We start from the raw sequence: 23,226 nt of genomic DNA, 5'->3' as shown, positions 1-23,226 counted from the left end.
AGGGGTTTTGGCCATTTTCCCAGCCTGGCCAGGCTGGTTTTAGCTGGTGGTTTTCCAGCCTGACCAGCTAAGACCAGCCCGACCAGCCTGGCCAGGCTGGAAAAATGGCCAAAACCCCTCTAAAACCAGCCTGGCGACCAGCTAAAACCAGGCTGGTTGACCTGCTAAAACCAGCCAACCAGCCTAGGCTGGTTTTAGCTGGTTTTTTCACCAGGGTGTGCACCTTCTAGTATAGAAACATCTCTCTATCTGACAGCTTTTGCATACTACAGTAGTAAAGTACGGTACGCATATTCGGACGGAAGGTACTTGTCACATGAACAGGAAGTACAGGGAGATAAGTAAAGGGAAAGACCATGTTGATCATAAAAGGGGTCAAGCATGCCAATTTTATAGTAAAATGACACATTTAGCGCATTTGGGCCATATGAATATCATTATAAGGACATACACAGTTATTTTAAATTAAAACTTCAACGTGCTTTTGAGTTTGTAGTGTACATTTACACTAAGACACTCTGTAAGAGCCGTTACCCGCTCTCCGCACACATGGTACGGTCCTTCTCTCGCTCGCAGTGGTTGGCGCCGGCTGCTTTGCACATGGCCGAGTGAGTAAAATCTCTGGATTAATGCAGTGAAATTTACCACCGCCTTTTCACAAACCCAGATTGACAGGAATCGATCTCTAAATGAGAGATACGGAGAACATGGAGGCCGAAATGGAGTATGACGACGAAGAAGAGCCTTCGTTCAGTGATCCGGAGGATTTCGTGGATGACATCAGTGATCAGGGTAAGAGAGGCCTGCACTTTAGCCCGCCTGCTAACGGGATACGACTCGCTCACTAAACCCTAAAACTCAATATGTCACCCCGGAACTAAGACGAACACCCTTTGGATTGATTCTTTAGTAACATATGATGACGCCTAACTCCTCTGTTTTAGATTAAACGCTTTTATATCAGCTAACGCTTCCGTTTTTCAGTACAGCATGTGCTAGAGCAGGACAAAAGCTTCGGATCAGTTGAAGGGAAATAGGCGCTTGTGTCACAGTAGCGCTGTTGCATTGACTCAGCAGCTGTTTTACGCTTGAATTTAGAAAGCTAGGCGTAGTGCTGTAATATCTGTTTATCCATAGCATGTATAAGATGCTAATGTGGCTTTTAATTGGTTGATTTCTCCATCTGCAGAGCTGCTGGGGGATGTTCTCAGGGACAAACCTCAGGAGGCTGACGGCATCGACTCGGTCGTAGTGGTGGATAATGTCCCTCAGGTTGGACCGGAGCGTCTGGACAAACTCAAGAACGTCATCCACAAGATCTTCTCGAAGTTTGGCAAAATCACCAATGAATTTTATCCAGATGCAGATGGAAAGACCAAGGGGTAATTTTTGGTCTGCTTGAGTGTGTTATGGGAAGTAGGGATGCACCATCTTTGACATTTTGCCAGTAGGTCTTTTATGGCTGTTTGGCCATAGAAAACATATTTTAAAAAAAAGGACACATATTACGTAATATATGTGACCATGGACCACAAAACCAGTCATAAGGTTAAATTTTACAAAACTGAGATATATACATCATATGAAAGCTCAATAAATAAGCTTTCTATTGATGTATAGTTTGTTAGGATAGGACAATATTTGGCCGAGATAAATCTATTTGAAAATCTGGAATATAAGGGTGCAAAAAATCAAAATACTGAGAAAATCACCTTTAAAGTTGTCCAAATTAAGTTCTTAACAGTGCATATTACTAATCAAAAATTACATTTTGATAGGTTTACAGTAGGAATTTTACAAAAAATCTTAATGTAACATGATCTTTACTTAATTTCCTAATGATTTTTGACATAAAAGAAAAATCAATAATTTTGACCCATACAATGTATTTTTGGCTATTGCTACAAATACACCCCAGCGACTTAAGACTGGTTTTGTGGTCCAGGGTCACATATTACAAATAGATACATATTATGTATGCTAAAACTGACTAATATGATGTCTGATATGGAAACAGACCAATTTGGAGTAGACGTCACCTGCAAAAAAACACTGGTAACAAGTGAAGTGAAACGGGTAAAAGTAATAGGATAAGAGAAAGGCTCAACAATAGAGTTTTTGGATGTCAGAATTGGAATGCAAATCATTTATATAACATACTGTCGTCAAAGACGCCATTTAAAGCAAATCACAGATTTTTAAACAGAAACAGTATAGATGAAACCTGCTATGATTATTTTACAATTATTATTTTTAAAGCATAAATTTAATGCAAGTAATTTGTCTAAATAATATCCAGATATGGAGTTCATAGGAGACATTATATTAGCCCTACAGTTCCAAAATGAAATACTATTTAAACATGTAACATTTTATGTAACATTTACCTGTTTTATCTCACAATTCTGCCATTTTTCGAACAAATGCAAGTTTATATCTCCTAGTTCGGACTTTATAACTCGATTTAACTCAACAAGAGAAAGTTTTGTCAATTATGAGGGGAAAAAAAACAAGTCTGGGATATAAGCTCATGAATCTGAGCTGAGGGGAAAAGAGAGAATGACAAGTTAATTTTTCTTATCAGCGAGATTAAAAATCTGAAAATTACTATTTAAACCTGTAACATTTTATGTCACACACTTACTATTTTATCTCACAATTCAGAATTTTTTTTTAACAAATGCAAGTTTATATCTCCAAGTTCGGACTTTATAACTCAATTTAACTCGACAATGGAAAGTTTGTCAATTCTGAGAGAAAAGAACCCTGGGAGTGTGGGATTTAAGCTCATGATTCTAAGATGAGAGGAAAAGAGAATGACAAGTAGATTTTTCTTATCAGTGAGATTAAAAATCAGAACTTTGAAATATAATGTCAAATATACCTTTTTTATTCTTTTATTCCATGGCTTCCATAGACTTATAGACTGTAATATTTTTGCCACCACATAAGCTCCGCCCATAAATAAAAACAAACAAACACCAAATTAGCCTATACATCGTAGTTCTAGTCTTTTAATTGTAATAATTAATGTGCTTTATCTTCACAGGTACATTTTCCTGGAGTATTCTGCACCAAGTCACGCTCTTGAAGCTGTGAAGAACGCTGATGGCTACAAATTGGACAAGCAGCACACTTTCCGTGTCAACCTGTTCACAGACTTTGACAAGTATGTTATCTTTAATTGTGTGACGGCATTTGTGAATAATTGATTGCATCTGAAATAGAGGTTGACCGATATGCATTGGTTGATTGCTGAGTCCACTATGTTAGAGAGCAGGTATTTAATTTTAACATATTATATGAATAGTCAAAATAAAAGTCCTGTTTCTGACACTTATTGGCAAAGAGAAAAAAAAAAATCAGCAAATGCATTACATTTTAACATTTAGTCATTAAGCAGATGCTTTTATCCAAAAGCAACTTACAAATAGAAGCAATAAAAACCAACAAATAAGCAATAATTTGTGACCCTGGACCACAAAACCAGTCTTAAGTAGCACAGTAATATTTGTAACAATAGCCAAAAATCATTAGGATACCAAGTAAAGATCATGTTCCATTAAGATATTTTGTAAATGTCATCGTAAATATATAAAAACTGAATTTATAATTAGTAATATACATTGCTAAGAACTTCACTTTAAAGGTGATATTCTCAATATTTTTTTGCACCCTCAGATTCTAGTTTTTCAAATAGCTGTATATCGGCCAAATATTGTTTTATTCTAACAAACCATGCATCAATGGAAATTGTAAAAAAAAAAAAAATTACCCTTATGATTGGTTTTGTGGTCCACATTAGCCTAACGCGGTACATTTAGCAAGTTTTTTTATACAAGTAAAAAGAAAACAAGTAGATGGTATAGAAAATTAATAGGGAATGTTAGTGTTAGAGTATTTTGTTGTTGTTTAAATACAAATAAAACAAGTCAAAAGAATAAAAAAGGACAGATAATTCTAGTGTTAGAGTCATTTTTTTTATAATAACTGAAAAAAAAAACCCAAATAGATTAGATTAGAAAAAGAATAGAGAATGTTAGTGTTGGAGGATCTTTTTTTAATAAAAAACAAAGCAAAAAAAAGTTGGTAGATTAGAAAAAGAATAGAGAATGCTAGTGTTATAGGCGTTTTTATGCACTTTTTTTTTTTTATTAAAAAATGATAAATATCGATGTTATCCTTCAGCACTAATCAAAAATTTCTCATGTCTGTAGGTACATGTCAATCTGTGATGAGTGGGAAGCTCCTGAGAAGCAACCCTTTAAAGATTTTGTGAGTAGTTATGCTTTAAAGCTTTTCTGATCGTGTGTAATTTAATTTAAATCTGCTTATTCGTTTGACATTTGGTCTTTTGCTTTCAGGGAAATCTGCGTCACTGGTTGGAGGATCCTGACTGTCGTGATCAGTACAGCGTAATCTACGACTCTGGTGAAAGGACAGGCATATTTGCTAATGATGTCAAGGAGCCTATTGAAGTAGAGGAGAGAGCGGTGAGTGCACCCATTCATCTTTAAAATATGATTAATTATGTGGCTATGCGTGGTGTTGAATATCTTTTTGTTTTCTTGTAGCGCTGGACCGAGACATACGTGCGCTGGTCTCCGAAAGGCACCTATCTGGCCACATTCCATCAGAGAGGCATCGCTCTCTGGGGCGGTGAGAAGTTCAAGCAGATCCAGAGGTTCAGTCATCAGGGGGTTCAGCTCATTGATTTCTCACCCTGTGAGAGGTTTGTTGAAATGGGGTCATTTTTGTGTTTGACCAACATGTACTTATATTTATTTAATAAATATAAGTAAACCTAAATTATTACATTTTATGCACAATGTTTACTCAATTTACTAAACAAAATACTGTCTTTGTTTATATTATACTAGCACCTGGTGACACATAGTATTTTCTGTTTTCATTTTATTTGAAACTAACTTAAATGGACCACAAACATTTTATTTTATTTGTTAATGCTTATTTTATTGTTTTAAGTTATATATATTTTTTAATTGTTTTAGTTAAAAATGCTGGTTGTCAGTCGATGGTGACCATGTCAAAATAACCAAATTATAGCAGATAAATCGTTCATTCTTTAAACTAGGACAATATTTTAGGTACAGTTAATTCTTGCTGTTACACATTTTTAATGCAATTGGTTTTTGCAGATATGTTGTCACATTCAGCCCTCTTATGGACACTAAAGACGACCCGCAGGCGATCATCATCTGGGATGTTCTCACAGGACAGAAGAAAAGAGGATTTCACTGTGAAAGCTCTGCCCACTGGCCAATTTTCAAGTAAGAAAAAGGGATTTTCATGGCATGTTGTACCATTCTGTTATAGTCAAACTATAATATTACAATAAATATAACCGTGAACTTGTTCTGTTCAGGTGGAGTCCAGATGGGAAGTTCTTTGCCCGAATGACGCTGGACACGCTGAGCATCTATGAGACACCAGTAAGTGTCCTGTGAATGTGATAGAGGTACAAGGTTTGAGAATCCTCGGAGTTCAGTTGTTTAACACATCTCATTTTCTACTTTTCTAGTCGATGGGTCTTTTGGACAAGAAGAGTTTGAAGATAAATGGAATCAAGTGAGTGAAAAAAAAAAAATAAATACACTACTGTTCACAAACTTGTTGTTTTAGTCTCTTATGTTCACCAAAGCTGCATTCATTTAGTTAAAAACAGTAAAAATTATGTTGAAGCAATTAGTACAATTTCAAATAACTGTTCTATTTTTTATATATATATATATATATATATATATATATATATATATATATATATATATATATGTTGAAATGTAATGTCTTCCTGTGACGTCAAAGCTGAATTTTCACAATCATTCGAGTCTTTAGTGTCACATGATCCTTCAGAAATGCTGATTTGCTACTCATGAAACATGATTGCGCTTCTTAACATTTTTGTGAAAACTGTAGTATGTTGTTTGTGACTCTTTGATGAACAAAAAAATGCAAAAGAACAGCATTCAAACCAAAATATTTGTAATATTATAAATGTCTTCAATGTCAATTTTAATGCATGCTTGCTGATTAAATAAGTACTAATTTAATTTTTGCAGGGCAAATTTAAATGTAAAATGTATTTTATGTCCTCAGGGATTTCTCTTGGTCACCTGGTGATAATATCATTGCATTCTGGGTTCCTGAGGATAAGGACATCCCAGCAAGGGTGACACTCATGCAGCTTCCATCCAGGAACGAGATCAGAGTCCGCAACCTGTTTAATGTTGTGGACTGCAAGCTTCACTGGCAGAAAAATGGAGACTATCTCTGTGTGAAGGTGGACAGGACACCTAAAGGAACACAGGTATAAGAGCTGCATGCTTTCAAATTGTGCTTCGACACTAAACTTAAATGTTTCCGCTTCACGGATTTGCTTCATTTCTTTTCTACCTTAGGGCATCGTCACCAACTTTGAGATCTTCAGAATGAGAGAGAAGCAGGTACCTGTGGATGTGGTGGAGATGAAAGGTAAAGAAAGATCTTGAGGATCTCAATAATTTTGCCCTTTCTTGTTTCTTACTGTCTTTAATACCTTTCTTTCTGATTTCTTTTACAGAGGGCATCATTGCCTTTGCTTGGGAACCAAATGGCAGCAAATTTGCTGTGCTACATGGTGAATCTCCCCGAATCAATGCGTCATTCTACCATGTGAAGAGCAATGGCAAAATTGACTTAATAAGTAAGTGTTTACATTCTGAATGTATTATTCTTGGCATGTATTTTTTATATATGTACATGATTTAAAAATTAACCCAAAAATGTATTGTTTCAGAAATGTTTGACAAGCAACAGGCAAACAGCATCTTCTGGAGTCCACAGGGGCAGTTTTTGGTCTTGGCTGGGTTGAGAAGGTCTGTACTCATTGAATGTTTTGTGTGTTTGTACTTTCTTTTAGAGTGGTTCAGCTGTATAATTTTCTGTTTCACTCTGTAGCATGAATGGAGCTCTTGCTTTCGTGGACACGTCGGACTGCACCCTGATGAACATTGCAGAGCACTACATGGCCTCAGATGTAGAATGGGACCCCACCGGACGATATGTTGTGACATCGGTCTCCTGGTGGAGTCATAAGGTGATTTTATCCGAGTCAAATGCAAATATTACATGTGACCCAGGACCAACCAGTCATAATGGTCCTTTTTTAAAATTAAGATTACACACATCATCTGATAGATGAAAAAAAATTCTTTCCATTCATGTGTGCTTTGTTAGGATGTGATGATATTTGGCCAAGATACACCTATTTCAAAATCATTCAAATGAAGTTCTTAGCGATGAATATTACTATTAAAATTGTTCTATATATATTTGTGGTAGGAAAATCACAAAATATCTTCATGGAACATGATCTTTACTTAATATCATAATGATTTTTGGCATAAATGAAAAATACATAATTTTGACCCATACAATGTATTTTTGGCCATTGCTACAAATATACCTGTGCTTTGTAAAACTGGTTTTGTGGTCCAGGGTCACATGTATTATATTTATTATTTAATTACCCTAGCCTTCAAAAGTTTAAGGTCAGTAAAAAAAAATACAACTTTTGAGGTAAAAATATCGGTAACGCTTTACAATAAGTTTCAGTAGTTAACATGAACTACGAATGAACAATACTTCTACAGCATTTATTAACCTTAATGTTAATTTCCGTATTTACTAATGCATTATTAAAATCAAAAGTTGTTTATTAACATTAGTTAAGGCACTGTGAACAAGCAATAAATGTTTTACTAAACTAACGTTAACAAAGATTAATAAATACTGCAATAAATGTATGCTTCATTGTTTGTTCAAGTTAATACATCAACTGATGTTAACAAATTGCACCTTATTGTAAACACATTAATCAATAAACATTTTTTTTACTGTTTAAATGAGAAAAACAAGTATTCAAATGTACCATTAATTAAACTTACAATGTGTAAAGGAGTTGATCTGTGTTAAACAAGTTAATCTAAACTTTTACATAAATGCAAATTTAGAAATACGATTTCCTCCCATTGAATCTCAAAATGGTGAAACACCCACAGATGTAGAAGAAAACATCTGGCTCATGTTTGCTTTTTCTTGTCAAATTCTGTATAATCTTTATTTTGTTAGGCATAAAATAAGGTTTTCAGAATTATTCCTGTGATAATCAGTTCAGAATTGAATAAATAGTTGTAAGCTGGCTCATAGGACAATATGAATCAGGTTTTGTTGTGATTTAAAGAGAGAGTTCACACAAAAAATTAATTCTTTCATAAATTGATTCAAATTCTGTCATTTTTGATGAAATCCAAGAGCTTTCAAAGACCTTCCAAAGACCTGTTTTACTGATGTGCTGTCTATGCAGGGTCAGAAAGCTCTCGGATTTCATCAAAAATATCTTAATTTATGTTCTGAAGATGAAAGAAGGTCTTATGGGTTTGGAATGACATGAGGGTGAGTAATTAATAACAGAATAAAAATTTTCTGGGTGAACTGTCCCTTTAAGAGGTATTATAAAATGACTGCACCTTACAAAACTGCTACGAAACACATTTTGTGAGAAAGTGTGACATCGTAGAGCAAAATAGACACTAATTTTGGCATCACAAAATGAATTAGAAACAAGTATTGGATTTCATTCAGAGAATCTGATAGAGAGAGGTGTTTATTCATTTATGTGGGTTGAAAATGCATATGAGATGCCTTTGTATAAATTCATTTTTTTTTTTTTTTTGTAATTTAGGTGGACAATGCCTTTTGGCTGTGGACATTCCAGGGCCGTCTGCTGCAGAAGAACAACAAAGACCGTTTCTGCCAGCTGCTGTGGAGGCCCCGTCCACCCTCTCTCCTGACTCAAGAGCAAATAAAGGTGAGAAGAGGTCAGATGCAGGCTTGCTCTCCTTACTCTTGCCAAGCAGAGTGAACTCTAATCCCACTTTACATTTATCCACAGCTCATTAAGAAGGACTTGAAGAAATACTCCAAGATCTTCGAGCAGAAAGATCGTCTCAGTCAGTCCAAGGCTTCAAAGGTATGAAATTGATCTGCTGCTTTCCTCCTAGGATGCACACAGCATTAATACGTGGATCAACAGTCAGTGCTCCAATTCAAATAAGTGCTTTGTGCTTTACAGGAACTGGTGGACAAGAGGCGTGGCATGATGGAGGAGTATCGCAAGTACCGTGAGACAGCCACCGACATTTACAACGAGCAGAGACCTCTCCGCCTTGAGCTCAGAGGAGGTAACTAATGCAGAGAGCAGCTCTTGTTAATGCTTCTGTTTTAACGGTTTATTCATTCAGTCTGGTTGACATTTTGGGATGATCTTTCCTAGGTGTGGACACTGATGAGCTGGACAGCAATGTCGATGACTGGGAGGAAGAGACCATTGAGTTTTTCATCAATGAAGAAATTATTCCCATCGGAGATCTGTAATTCCAACAGCAGGTACTGTGTGTGTGTGTGTGTGTGCGCGCGCAGTGATGTGATTCTGAAATGCTATTTGAGATACCTTATCACAATCATAATTTTTATTTCTTTTTTTTTTTTTAGTTTCCGATTTTTAGTGGAGGAGTGTGGACTAGCATTGAAGAAAAATTGAGGGATCCCCCTATAAAAGTTTTCCTTGTTATCATCTGTCAAGTGCCTTTTAATTCTGGTTGCTGCAGAAGGAGAATTTTGTGCCACTGTTGACTGCTGCTTTTGAACAGAATCATCCAGCTCTGGGAGAAGCCGCCCTCCCCACGTCATTCCGGCCTGTTCTTGGTGGATCTGATCGCAACGCGTTCTCGTTCTTGCCTTTGGTTGATCTACCTCATCGTAAGGGTGTTACCATGGCACAGTATGCCAAAAACAGTTTTTACATCATCTCACAGAAGGAAAGCATTTGGTTTCCTAAGATTTTCCAAAAGGCGAACTTGTACTCTAGTGTGCGAAAATGGCACTACAGTGGTCTGTATCCTCCTCCATTCAGATTACCTGATATTAAATGCACAACAAGGGAATAAAGTTTAACTGAAAGTCAAATGTTTGTTGGTCTTCTGTTTTGTTGAACTTAAAGCAAAAGAATAAGATGCATATGGTTGCAAAACTTTTGTTTCACTTGGAGCACTTTGGCTGCACTTAATGTTTTTGTACTGTAAAAATATCTGGGATTTTGGGAAATTCCAAAGCAAATATAGATGGATTATAAATGTAGTATTATGTGACATCTCACTCATTGACCGCTAACATCTGTCATTTACATTTAAACATTTCTTTCTCTGAGCAAGTAGTTTAATTCTTTCATTTAAAATATGAATAAGCACATTTAATCAGATTGCAATGTTTTCATATTATATCTCTGTGTAAGATACATGTCTACACTATTTTACTTTTTTCCCACAAATGTATATTTTATTCTACTTCATAAAATATTTCAGAGCTAGGCATAACTATAGAAAATGGGTATAAAAGGGTATTTAAATATTTTATTTCCAAGTCTAGTAACTTTGTCACACTTATAAAAAAAAAAAAGTCCTCATATATCCATGTTTTACATAAAATTGTCAGTTGTTGAGGAAATACATGAAATAGCTTTATAACCTGTAGTCTATCTTATTTTGAATTTGTACTATTTTTGTGTAAAGAAACACGTCTACGCATTTTTTTTCCCCATAAATGTGTATTTATACCTCAAAAAACATTTAAGAGCTAGGCATAACTATGGAAAATTGTTCATTATGAAAAAGACCATTACTTTTTTAAAAGCTTTTATTCATTTCCATGACTTTTCCAAGTCTAATAATCACACTTGTAAAATACCCTCATATATTCAGTTTAGTGTAAAGATACGTCTACACTTTTTCATTTTTTTCCCCACAAATGTATATTTCCACCTCATAAAATATTTCAGAGCTAGGCATAACTATACATAATAGTTCATTATGAAAAATACTATTACTTTAAGATTTGATGGACTTTTCCATATCGAAAAACCACACTTTTTTTAAATATATGGCCTTACATATTGATTTTTAACTTTTATTTCGTTTTTTTTTGGTGTGCTTTTGTGTAAAGAAACATGTCTTGCACTTTTTTCCACATGTATTTCTACCTCATAAAATATTTTATAGATCTAGGTGTAGCTATAGTAAATGGTTAATTATGAAAAGACTTTATTAATTTCCATGACTTTTCTAAGTCTAAAAATTATACTTTTAAAATACCCAGGATGAATATGAATATATCAGCTTACATCTTGATTTTTCATTTGTTTTTGTTTTGTGTTTGTAATTTCTGCCTCAAATTATTTCAGATCTAACCATAACTATAGAAATAGTTCATTATAAAGAATTGATTAATTTCTATGACTTTTCCAAATTTAAAAATCACACTTTTAAAATAACCTCATATATATCCACGTTTTACATACTATTTGCAGTTGAGGGAATGTATCTCCTTACATCTTGATTTTTTTTAAAACTTGTATCTTATTTTATTTTATTTTTTGTAGCATTTTTGTTTAAAGATACATGTCTACACTATTTAGTTTTCTCCCAAAAAATGTATATTACTTCTCATTCAGGTGTGTCCAAACGTTTGATCTGTACTGTAGATATGAATTCAGCTGAAAAAACTTGTGAAAAAATATCTTTCAGGTGGTCAAATGGCAAATAGCAAATAGTGGAGCTCTGCAGCCACCTACTGGTAAAAGTTATTTGTAGTTTTTTTAATTTTTTTATTTAAAAACTGGATTTTCCAAAAGATGGGCAAAAATCTTACACTAAACCATGTGAAATTATCCATGTTATCCCCATTAATTAAAGTTAGAAATGTGGGTCTTTTATAAAGTGAATTTTACATAAAAAAGCAGTTTTTGTATAAAAACCCATTTAAAGAAAATTATTTATTAATTTATATATATTTAAAAAATATCACTAACCCACTGAAAACTGCACAAATGTAGAGTAAAAACTTTAATAAACAGAAAAATATACATTACAGACCAAAAGTTTGAACAAATGAATGAGAAGGTGTGTCCAAACCTTTGGTCTGTACTGTATATATCAATTTTTGTGTACACATCTACACCATTTTTCACCACAAATGTATATTTCTATCTAATAAAATATTTCAGAGCTAGGCATAACTATAGAAAATGGTTCATTAAAAAAAAAATTTTTTTTAAAAATACCCTCATATCCAGGTTTTACATACAATTGACAGTTGTATGTAAAACCTGTTTTTTTTTTAAAATATAATTTAAGTCATCTTTTGCCCATCTTGGAAGGTTGCCTCGGCCCTTGTTGGTTCTGGGGCCGGTTGCTTAAACGTAGACTAGTCTTAAAAAGTTAGTTAAAGTCAGTTACATAAAGATAGATTAGCCCAATTTGAGTCAGAAAAGTAAGACTCATTTTGTAAGACTACCTCTTGGCTAACTGCTAGTTGGTCAAACTATTTCTAACATGGCTATGTTTATGCAACTGGCCCCTGGTCTAGATGGGCTAATAGAGAATTCATTTCCTTCACTTTTCCCATTTCACACACCCTTCACATTTAAATGGCCTCATAAGCTCTGTTTGGTATGTTATAATTAACATATTGTTGCGTATGAACAAGTCATATGAATTTCATTTTGAGGATGCTGGTTAAAGTTTTATTGTGGTTGCGGTTCCAACTGTTGCATTTTGACGTAAACTATTAATCGTTATTCTGTGGCACTTTTCAGAGTGTGGTCTTTTTCCTCTTTAAAATGTACGTTTTATTGAAGTTATGGAGGTATGGTAGAGCATGTACTCTATCAAAAATGTACAAAAACAAAGCGAGAGTCTCTGCTGACAAAACACATCAGTGTACGGTTGAGCAGCAGAACCTTGCGTACACTTGGAAATCTCGCGACATCTGCGCGGAGCACTAAAGCGCTGCTGTGTCAACACCCCGCGCGCACATCCCTCCTCAGCTGACGCCGTCTGCCTGCCGAGAAATTCAGACTCCTGCGATGAGGTGAGACCATGATCGTTACAGCCATGTTTAGACACGTTACAGAGCCATTTAGATCATATCATACTAGACAGCATTCGTTTAATGCCGTGCGCTCGAATCACAGACGAGCCTTGGAATCACAGGCATGAGTAGCTTCACGACTTCCCATGGAACAAAAAGTGGTTAAGGCACGTCTTTGCACTTGCTCTAGATTTGACTTCATATCTTCATTTTGTCAATGGAAAAGCAGTCGACACACCATCACCCAAACCAACCGAAATCAGCTGCATAGTAGAAAGTATGTACAGATGAATGGCTTATGAGGAGTTTCGCGGATAAGCTCGAATGTTTGCAGCTTCCTCCCACAGTCAGAGATGGTGTCAAAGAGCTGCATTGTGTCCAGCTGAATGTGAGGGGTCGCTTTTGCCTTTGAAATTAACATGAGAGCATGGCAAATGTGTAGCTGTTTTGTGTATTTTAAGTTTTAGGAATAATACTTGACCTGAATGTAAGCATATAAATAATCATAAATCGACAATTCCACACGTGTTGTCAGCTCGCAAACGCTTCTTCCAGTTTCTGAGTCGTTATTACGCCACGCTACTACGCACGCATAATTTACTTTGTAGCCAAGATCAGTTATGTTATAATACATTTACGAAATAAGCCAATAGCTGTGCGTTTTCAGCTGCGAATTGAACGTTTCTGTGTCAACAATTCTGTAATAGGTGGAAAATTACCGTGTTTACTAACTGTGTTGACATTTTGTCTTGCATCATAATAATCATATTAATATTTCATGTCTATGTGTTATTTGGTAAGCAGCCTGTAAACCCCTTCAGGGTGATATGACACCCCTGTGGCAAAATAACCCTTGTCAGGAATTACATTGCATTACTTACTAAATAAATCTGTTTGAACTAAAACACCCTATCTGTTATATAAGGGATAATGTAGTCAGCTGGTTATTACGATCAAACAAACCCTGAAGGGATTAATTTTTTGATAATAGCCAGCTGACGGATGCATTTGCCAAAAAATGGACATGGAATATAAATATTAAAGTGTTTATCTTAAAGCTTCCAAGAAGAAAAGATCTGACATGTGAAGCAAACACTGCATATTACATTGCATGTTAATTATATTATTTATTAGTAGGGATGTAACAATATCAAAAGATCATAGTACGATAATATCTTGATATGAACTCCATGAAACTACATTTATTGCAATATTTAAAAAAAAATTTTTTGTACATGTTAAAGCTAAATTCTTCAATCTAATGCACTTTGAGAGTTTGAAATTAAGAGCTCCAACCTATGTTCTTAACTAAGAAAACAGTCAGAAAAAGTCAGTAAATTGACTTGTACAGACTTGATGAAAGGATTAAGCCATATTGTGCTTTCGGTTTTAGTTCATTTGACAGATACATACCAAAGCATAATGGCACAAAACACAACTTTAAAGACCTTTTATGTTGGAATTAAAAGTTTAAATATATTTTAAAAACTACAATTTTTGCCTGGAAGACCTATATCGTTTCATACGTCATGTGTCCACGATGACATTGAGAAGGTTTTGCTATTGTGAAACCACAATATCAATAATGTTGTTGCATCCCTAAAAATCTGAACAGATTAGAACTCATGCCAAGGTTTTAAATGATTAAAGAGAAAAACTGGGCTTCATAAACAAAACTGAGGATCACACACTACCAGACTTTCAAGTTGTTATGAACATAACAAACTCAAGCAGGAGACTGTTTTGCCAGATTGGATGGAGGCTTTCCAGCCTAAAAGTTCACCAAAACCCACCACTCCAACAAAAAAAAAAAAGCATAAACTATCAAAATAATGTGATAGAATGTTATTGCCATGTCAATCAAGGTTGATATGGTCCATTTTAACTCCTTAAAGCAAAACTATGATGACAACATAATAAATAAATTGATACATTTTCCAGGAAAATGTATTAATTTAGGACAAATACATTAAAGAGAATTACCAAATATGACTAAAATAGCAGGCAGACAGTATATCAAAACAGCAATCAGGAAATTAACTGATACCCTGGAAAAAAAAAAACAGGCATCATTTTTAATGTTAACGGTCTGATTAAGCCAATTAAAATGCAAATAAGTGATTGGAATAAGCAACATAAATTCACACTTATTCATGCACTTATTCACACTTATTCATTGATGCATACTGCACTATAATCCGACAAAAAAAAAAAAACAACAACAATAAAGCGCTTACCTTTGTGTCACACTTTAAATTTTGACAGAACTAGAGAATATACATATTGTAGAACAGAATACAAAATTTTGCACTGTAAAAACTAATCAAGTCCAGCAGCTTAAATGGACATACCTGTCTGGACAGTTTCAGGAGAGGATCGAATAGTCCCATATTCAGTTTCAGTGGGAATGTTTTCATGAGACACGAAATATGTACCAGTAAGTATGTATCACTGCAGTTTCCAACAAAAATGTCCACTTAGTGGCGCTAAAAGAACAGATGAACATACCTATGGTACGTTTTGTGTGACGTTGGTTTTGTACGTGTCGCTGCAGTTCTGACTTAAAATGTCTGTTGAGTGATGCTATAACTCTAATGCTCTGATGTTTTAAAATAATGTACCTTCTGCACTACACTTAAACCTGCCCGACAGTATAAACAAAAGTGAACATGATATAAAATTACAATCACAAGCATGCCGCTTTAGCTTGTTTTTCATCATGAGTCATGTTTTTCATGGGATTCATACCCAAGGATTCCACATCCTAAGTCCAGTTCCGTGCCGACTGAACTACTGAGCAAGCTTGTTACGTCCAGAAAGTGAAATATACGGAGCTGTAATCATAACTGTGTACAAAAATGATTACAAGTGCTCACTGTTTTTCTGCCTCTTGTAGACATTTCTCTTGGAAACTGCAATTATATGTACGTATTCAGTATTAGACGACTCTGCAGTGAGTGTGTGTTTAGTAACATTATGACTGATCGGATGCAGTCCTTGCACACTTAGGTTTAGTTTGTTAACCAATTAGACTATACAATTTAGATGTTTGAAAACCGACAAACTGTCACCAAACACCATTTTTCCCGCACAATAAAATTCAAAACTGCCCAATCTGGCAACACTGGCAAAAACATGCACCTCATTTCTAGAAGATGCACAACAAATGAAAACAATATGTGATTTAAAATCTGCTCAAAAACATCAGACATTATATCTCTGACAACTGGACAGAATCATAGTCTGAAACTAATAAATTTGAATCTGCACCCTTCGCAGTTCCCCAAAATCTGCTGACTGACTCTGACTTTAAGCAAGTAGCATTGTTTTCAGACCTATAAATTGGGACAAAAGTCATGTAGTGTATTCCAGCTGTTAGCTAACACATCTCTGCAGTGTATCATGACATTAAAATAGCACTGTTGTCATGGTGAGCAGAGAAATATATAGTTTTGCTTTGTTATACAAAAATATTTGCCTGCTCAATCACGATTTACCAATCAGAAAAAAATATAAATGCTGTTTCATTTAAAGAGAAAATGAAATGTTACTTTCTGTTGCGTAAAGGCAACCACAATATTGCAAAACTTTAAAACAAATAGGTTCGACGTGCTCCTGACTTCCCTTTTCTGATTTGTTTTCCTCTACTTTAGACTATGATGAATGCAGTCTGGGCTGTCGATTGTGTAATGGAGTTGAGGTGAGAATGGCACTTTCTCAGTCAAAATCAACCAAAATGGGAAAGTCGAGACTGTTCCGCATTTTTATGATTGTGGGCGCTGTCTTCATGATTCTTCTTATAATCATATACTGGGATGATGTGGGGGCCTCTAATTTTTACCTGCACACCACCATCTCCGGTCCCCATCCATCCCGCCTCTCTCCGCAGAGCCGCCCTGAAAAGAAAGTAGAGGAAGACAAAGAGAGCTCGTTTTTGACAGACATTGATGCTTTTGTCAACCAGTTTTTAGAGGGAACCGCAGACCCCACGGAACAGGTGAGAGGAGAACCACCTCCTGGAGACCCTCACAATCAGTCCTCTGAGAAATCAGAGGAGAAATTTGTCCCGAGGCGAGAGTGGAAGATCCACCTGACGCCAATTGACCCTGAGAAAAAACAAAGGCAGGAGAGTAGAAAGCAGCTGATCCAAGATGTGTGCGGTAACAGAAGTTATTTTGACTTCCCCGGAAAGAACAGGACTTTTGACGACATACCCAATAAAGAGTTGGATCACCTCATTGTGGACGACAGGCATGGGATTATTTACTGTTACGTTCCCAAGGTGGCCTGCACAAACTGGAAGCGCATAATGATTGTGCTGAGCGAGAGCTTGTTATTGGACGGTGTGCCCTACCAAGACCCTCTAGATGTTCCTCAGGAGCTCATCCATAACAGTAGCCTGCACTTCACTTTCAACAAGTTCTGGAAGCGCTATGGAAAGTTCTCACGGCACCTCATGAAAATCAAACTTAAGAAATACACCAAGTTTTTGTTTGTCCGGGATCCTTTCGTGCGACTGATCTCTGCCTATCGCAACAAATTTGAACAAGAGAACGAGGACTTCTACAAAAGATTCGCAGTTGTCATGCTTAGAAAATACAGCAATTACACGGATCCACCGGCATCGGTCGTAGATGCGTTTGCCGCTGGGATTCGACCGTCTTTCTCAAATTTCGTTCAGTATTTACTGGATCCTAACACTGAGAAAGAGATGCCTTTCAACGAGCACTGGAGACAAATGTACCGCCTGTGCCATCCCTGCCAGATAAATTACGACTTTGTGGGGAAGCTGGAGACCTTGGATGAGGACGCTGAGCATTTGCTGAGGATTCTCCGTGTGGACAATGTCGTCGAGTTCCCGCAGAGTCATCGCAACCGAACAGTCAGCAGTTGGGAGCAGGACTGGTTCGCCAGCATACCATTGGAGTACAGAAAAGAGCTGTACAGGCTCTATGAAGCTGACTTTAAACTGTTTGGATATTCCAAACCAGAGAAGCTGTTACACGAGTGATATGCTGATCGTCAACTTTACTGAGGTGCTGACAAGATTTTCACAGCACAATAAACAGGGCAATAGGAGTTCCTGCTGCTTGGTTCTTAAAGTGCGGCTCTTTCACATAATGCTGTTTATGAAGGCTCCTTCACATGATTCGCATCCAGAAGATCAATGTTTGGCTAGTTAGGATGGTCCAGTTAAGACAAGGGTGTCCAATCCTCTTCCTGGACGGCCACAATTAAAGACACCAGAATCAGCTAATTAAGATCTTATTAGAACAGGGATAGACAATGTCAGTCCTGGAGTGCTGATGTCCTGCTTTTACTAGGCACGCTAGAAACTTCCAGGAAGGTGTGTTGAGGCAAGTTGGAGCTAAACTCTGCAGGACATCGCCCCTCCAGGACCGAGTTTGGGCACCCCTGAGTTAAGTCGAAGATGTCCAGTCTTGTTCTTGAAGGGCCACTATCCAGCAGAGTTTAGCTCCAACCCTAATTAAACACACTTGAACCAGCTAATCAAGGTGTTACTAGGCATACTAGAAACTTCCAGGCAGGTGTGTTGAGGCAAGTTGGAACTAAACTCTGCAAGACAGTGGCCCTCTAGGACAGAGTTTGGGCACCCCTGAGTTAAGTCAAAGCTGTTCAATCCTGTTCCTGGAGGGCTAGAATCCAGCAGAGTTTAACTCCAACCCCAATTAAACACACCTGAACCAGTTAATCAAGGTTTGGCATACTAGAAAGTTCAAGGCAGGTGTGTTGAGGCAAGTTGGAACTAAACTCTGCAAGACAGTGGCCCTCTAGGACAGAGTTTGGGCACCCCTGAGTTAAGTCAAAGCTGTTCAATCCTGTTCCTGGAGGGCTAGAATCCAGCAGAGTTTAACTCCAACCCCAATTAAACACACCTGAACCAGTTAATCAAGGTTTGGCATACTAGAAAGTTCAAGGCAGGTGTGTTGAGGCAAGTTGGAACTAAACTCTGCAAGACAGTGGCCCTCTAGGACAGAGTTTGGGCACCCCTGAGTTAAGTCAAAGCTGTTCAATCCTGTTCCTGGAGGGCTAGAATCCAGCAGAGTTTAGCTCCAACCCCAATTAAACACACCTGAACCAGCTAATCAAGGTTTGGCATACTAGAAAGTTCAAGGCAGGTGTGTTGAGGCAAGTTGGAACTAAACTCTGCAGGACAGTGGCCCTCAAGGACCGAGTTTGGACATCTCTGAGTTAAGTCCTGTAAGAAGATACCGTGATTCTATTGATAGCTAAAAGTACAGCGGCTCACACAAAAAAAGGAAGAATTTGTTTCCACAATTTAAGTTTGTCCCTCATTGTAGTTAAATTGTTGCCATGTTGTACTAATTTTCTGCCTTTTTAAATTGTAGCCACAGTTCAACTGAATTAAAATGAGAGAACGAATTGCTACATTGTGGCCTCGATTTAACTAAAAAAGGTAATTAATACATGGCTATAATTCAACTATATTAAATTGAGGAACAATTTTATGTAATGTGGTCATGATTTAACTAAATTTAAATGAGTAAATAATTCAATACAAAGTGTCCACAATTTAAAAATAAAACAAGTGAATAATTTAACACAATATGGCCATGATTTAAAGGGATAGTTCACCCAAAAATGAAAATTCTGTCAATAATTAGTCACCCTCATGTCGTTCGAAACCCATAAGAAATTTGTTCATCTTTGGAACACAAATTAAGATATTTTTAATGAAAGAGCTTTTTGACCCTGCATAGACAGCAATGCAACTACCACATTCAAGGCTCAGGAAGTCAGTAAGGATATCAATAAAATAGTTTGTTACATCAGTGGTTCAACCAAAGAATACTATTTGTGTGCAAAGAAAACAAAAAGAATGACTTTATTCAACAATTTCTTCTCTTCTGTGTCATGGTACTGTCATGAACGCAGTACAAAGACTGACAAGTAAGAGCAGACTTGTTGAATAGTCGAATAGTTGAATAGTCTTTATTTTAGTTTTCTTTGCACACAAATGGTATTTTTGTAACTTCATAATATTACAGTTAATCCACTGATGTCACATGGAGTATTTTATCGATGTCCTTACTACCTTCCTGGACCTTGAACGTGTCAGTTACATTGCTGTCTATGCAGGGTCAGAAAGCTCTTGGATTTCTTCAAAAATATCCTAATATGTGTTCTGAATATGAATGAATGTATTATGGGTTTGGAACAACATGAGGATGAGTAATTAATGACGAAATTTTCATTTTTGGGTCATCTCTTTTAATAAAACGAGGGAACGAATGAGTACAACATGACCACAAATTATTATGTTGAGGGAACATTTTTTACTTTGTGGTCATGATATCTAATTTTTCTTCCACGTCACATAAATACAAAAAATTGTGATTTGCAAATATTATAGTGGATGTTTTACCAGTGCCTATTTTTATTTTAAGTCATAATATGTACGTGGTTATTTGGATTTTTTCTGGTCTGCTGCATTTTACGTCAAAGCTCATGATAGTCACTAGAGTTTGATGCAGTCAGCCAGTCAGCATTGCCATGATCTCACAGCTCAGTTAATTGCTGTTAGAAAAGATGGCCGATAAGCAATGGAAAGAGCAGGAAATGCATTGCTGACTGTGTTAATGGCTGCACGTCAGTATTAAATGGTGCAACAAACTTGAAATTTTAACTTTTTTTAACAGTTTTAACATTTACCCTGTCCCGAGGGTAATGCTGTAGCTTTATGCATTACAAAATGTGGTTCAATGCATTGGAGGAACACTGATGTGAGTCATGTGAAACAGCCTTTAGGTCTTTGTGGAGCTTGTGGGCATTGAAAGTAATACTGTAGTGAATATACATTCCTTGCACACAGGTTACATTTCCTCAGCCCATTTCCCAGTATCCCACAAATGTGTTACTGTTATTTGTATGGACCTCAGACAATTTGAGAGACATTTTGATGATTACCTACTCAAAGAAGCCTGCACAATTTTCTTTTTTTTGATATTCTCAACAGTGTTTTAAAAACAAACTCATCACCTCATTAGTACTATTCTTATGATGTGGATGGATGTGATAATCCCAGCAAGAGACTTAAGTAGTGTATTTGGATGTTTTACTTAAAGAACCACCAAACTAAAATATCACAAGAATTTAAAAAAATAGTATTGTACATTTAGCAAGTGCACATATTAGAGAATTTTAGAATATTTTCGTAACCTTTTACAGTTAAATGTGAAAAGTGAAGGCACTTTTGTCCTACATAATATTTTGAAATGCAAGCAAAGTTTTACAGTTTCTTTTTTAAATCATAAAGGGATCACTGCGCTTACAGCAGTTTGTTTTGTTTTCTTTAAGATGACACATTTATGTGTCTGTTATGTTACACAGAAACCTCAGCCTTTATGTTTCAATGGAACTTTTAAAGTAGTTCATGGTCCTTTATTGCACAAAATTAGCAGTGTTCTGCAGTGAAGCAAGTAAATGGAGTACCATCAAAAGATATTTCTTTGTAATAGCAGCTGGGGTATTCATATTATGGCCTGTTATTGTCAAGGAAATCTTGCCTTTCATCATTTTGGTCCTTTTATTCTATTAGTGTGTAGCAGGGACTGGATGAGTCCTCTGATCTGCAGCATGCTATAGATGTTAGCATGTGTGCCTTGCAGTCCTTCATAAATATGCATCACTCATGAATATTGTAGCAAACTAAATTTACCGTTTTTTGCTCTGTTAGATTTAGTTAGAGGGTAAAATAATGGCCTTGTTTGAATATCATTAGGAATCTAATTGCAGGCACAGGGTATTTATTTCTTACTTAGCAACAGTTATTCGGTGTAATTGCTTTAGACCGTTGAAGCACAAATGTCAGTATTGTTTATAGTTTCTCTGCTATAGTTGGCGAGTTGGACGTGGGCATGTGCAAAAGAATATGTAAGGGTTTATTAGGGTAATTTTTATAGTATTTTCTTTACCAAGAAAGTGTTTGACTTTCCATCATGTTTTCGTGCCGCATTTTGCACATTTGATCACATCGAAAATCGATCTCTAAGGCAGTAAAAGATGAGAGGATGGAAGAAAGTGGATTAGATTGTGTATTGTAGTAGGGCATAATACTGTGGAGCACAAGTGTAGCATGATTGTTATGGAAGTGACGGGCCAGAGGGAACGGGACGTCCCAGTTGTGAATTACCGCACTGTTGGGCCCATTCGGTAGCAGTGCCTTTGAAAAAAGTTTACATTGAAAAAAAGTATTTTTGTAAGCAAGTCTCTGACTTGCAGTTAAAACAATCAAATCTCCTACTTTACAAAAAAAGTGTAGTTGTGCTTATAATATGTTGCGTCATGGAAAAGATCAGATTTGAACCCACAGTTATGCCTGTGCTGTTGAGATTTGGCAGATCCAACTTTTTTTATGTCATAAACCATAAGTTACATGGAAAACATTTTAATACATGTATGTGCAGTTGCCTATGCTGTTGATTTTTGTTTCAAGATGAGAACCTGTTTTGTATACATTTGGTGCCACGTTGTACAAAGAAAGGTGTTCTATTGTTTTGTGATTGTTTTAATGCCAATGCTAAGAAAAAACAGTTTTTTTTTTAACCTGGCGTACTTTTCAGTCATAGGAATTTCTTAGTTGCATGAAATATTTTCAGGAGATCATTCTGAGAACAAAAGGGAAGCTGTTACATTAAATCAGGTCTTAGGTTAAAAGTGTGTTCTTGAAATTTGGTTTGGATTGCTTTTTTTTTTTTCTTCTCTTCGGGCAATGTACATAGCTCTTCTTTTATTTATTATGGTATTATTTAATGCTTCAATTTGAAAAGAAAAAAGTTCAATAAAGTTGCATGGTGCAAACACTGTAAAACGGTCATCTGCCCCTTTATTTGCTTTACAGAAATGCTTCATTTTTTAAAAGATTTCAGTAAAAGAGTGCAGCTGATGGTCATCCTCACTCTAAACACAAATTTATATAAATGTGTATATTTATGTCTTTGTAAATTATGGATTAGTGACGCATGGTAAAATGCAAGTCAGAACAGAATAAATACATTAAACAAAGTACTAGGAATTGAACTAAATCAAATGTGTAGAAAATTTTTCAAGAAAATACTGAAATGGAAAATACGAAATTTTGTTTAATTACATTTGTTACTTGGTGTTTCTTTGTAGCTGTGAAATGTCTACCAATTGTATTTCTATCATTCTGAGTGAAATAGTTTTTACTCCATTTCAAAATATCACAAAATTATTCAT

The 23,226-nt window shown here is 36.0% G+C and overlaps 2 protein-coding genes across 2 annotated transcripts; both read left to right on the top strand.

The window, feature by feature from the left end:
• Positions 1-575: 575 nt before the first annotated feature.
• Positions 576-10,026, top strand: eif3ba (eukaryotic translation initiation factor 3, subunit Ba). Its single transcript, XM_073832543.1, has 19 exons — positions 576-792; positions 1,190-1,382; positions 3,050-3,169; positions 4,218-4,275; positions 4,365-4,493; positions 4,575-4,732; positions 5,160-5,291; positions 5,387-5,453; positions 5,543-5,589; positions 6,118-6,328; positions 6,420-6,492; positions 6,581-6,703; positions 6,797-6,875; positions 6,958-7,096; positions 8,744-8,869; positions 8,954-9,031; positions 9,134-9,242; positions 9,335-9,447; positions 9,553-10,026. The coding sequence occupies exons 1-18, from the start codon at positions 690-692 to the stop codon at positions 9,433-9,435; spliced, it is 2,046 nt and encodes a 681-aa protein (XP_073688644.1). The 5' UTR covers positions 576-689; the 3' UTR covers positions 9,436-9,447; positions 9,553-10,026.
• Positions 10,027-12,901: 2,875 nt separating this feature from the next.
• Positions 12,902-22,837, top strand: chst12a (carbohydrate (chondroitin 4) sulfotransferase 12a). The gene is made up of 2 exons (XM_073838801.1): positions 12,902-12,984; positions 16,638-22,837. The coding sequence occupies exon 2, from the start codon at positions 16,691-16,693 to the stop codon at positions 17,993-17,995; it is 1,305 nt and encodes a 434-aa protein (XP_073694902.1). The 5' UTR covers positions 12,902-12,984; positions 16,638-16,690; the 3' UTR covers positions 17,996-22,837.
• Positions 22,838-23,226: the final 389 nt, after the last annotated feature.

Source organism: Garra rufa, chromosome 1 (genome assembly GCF_049309525.1).
Source record: "Garra rufa chromosome 1, GarRuf1.0, whole genome shotgun sequence".
NCBI classification, from domain to species: Eukaryota; Metazoa; Chordata; class Actinopteri; order Cypriniformes; family Cyprinidae; genus Garra; species Garra rufa.
This window is presented reverse-complemented; position numbering and strand designations above follow the sequence as displayed.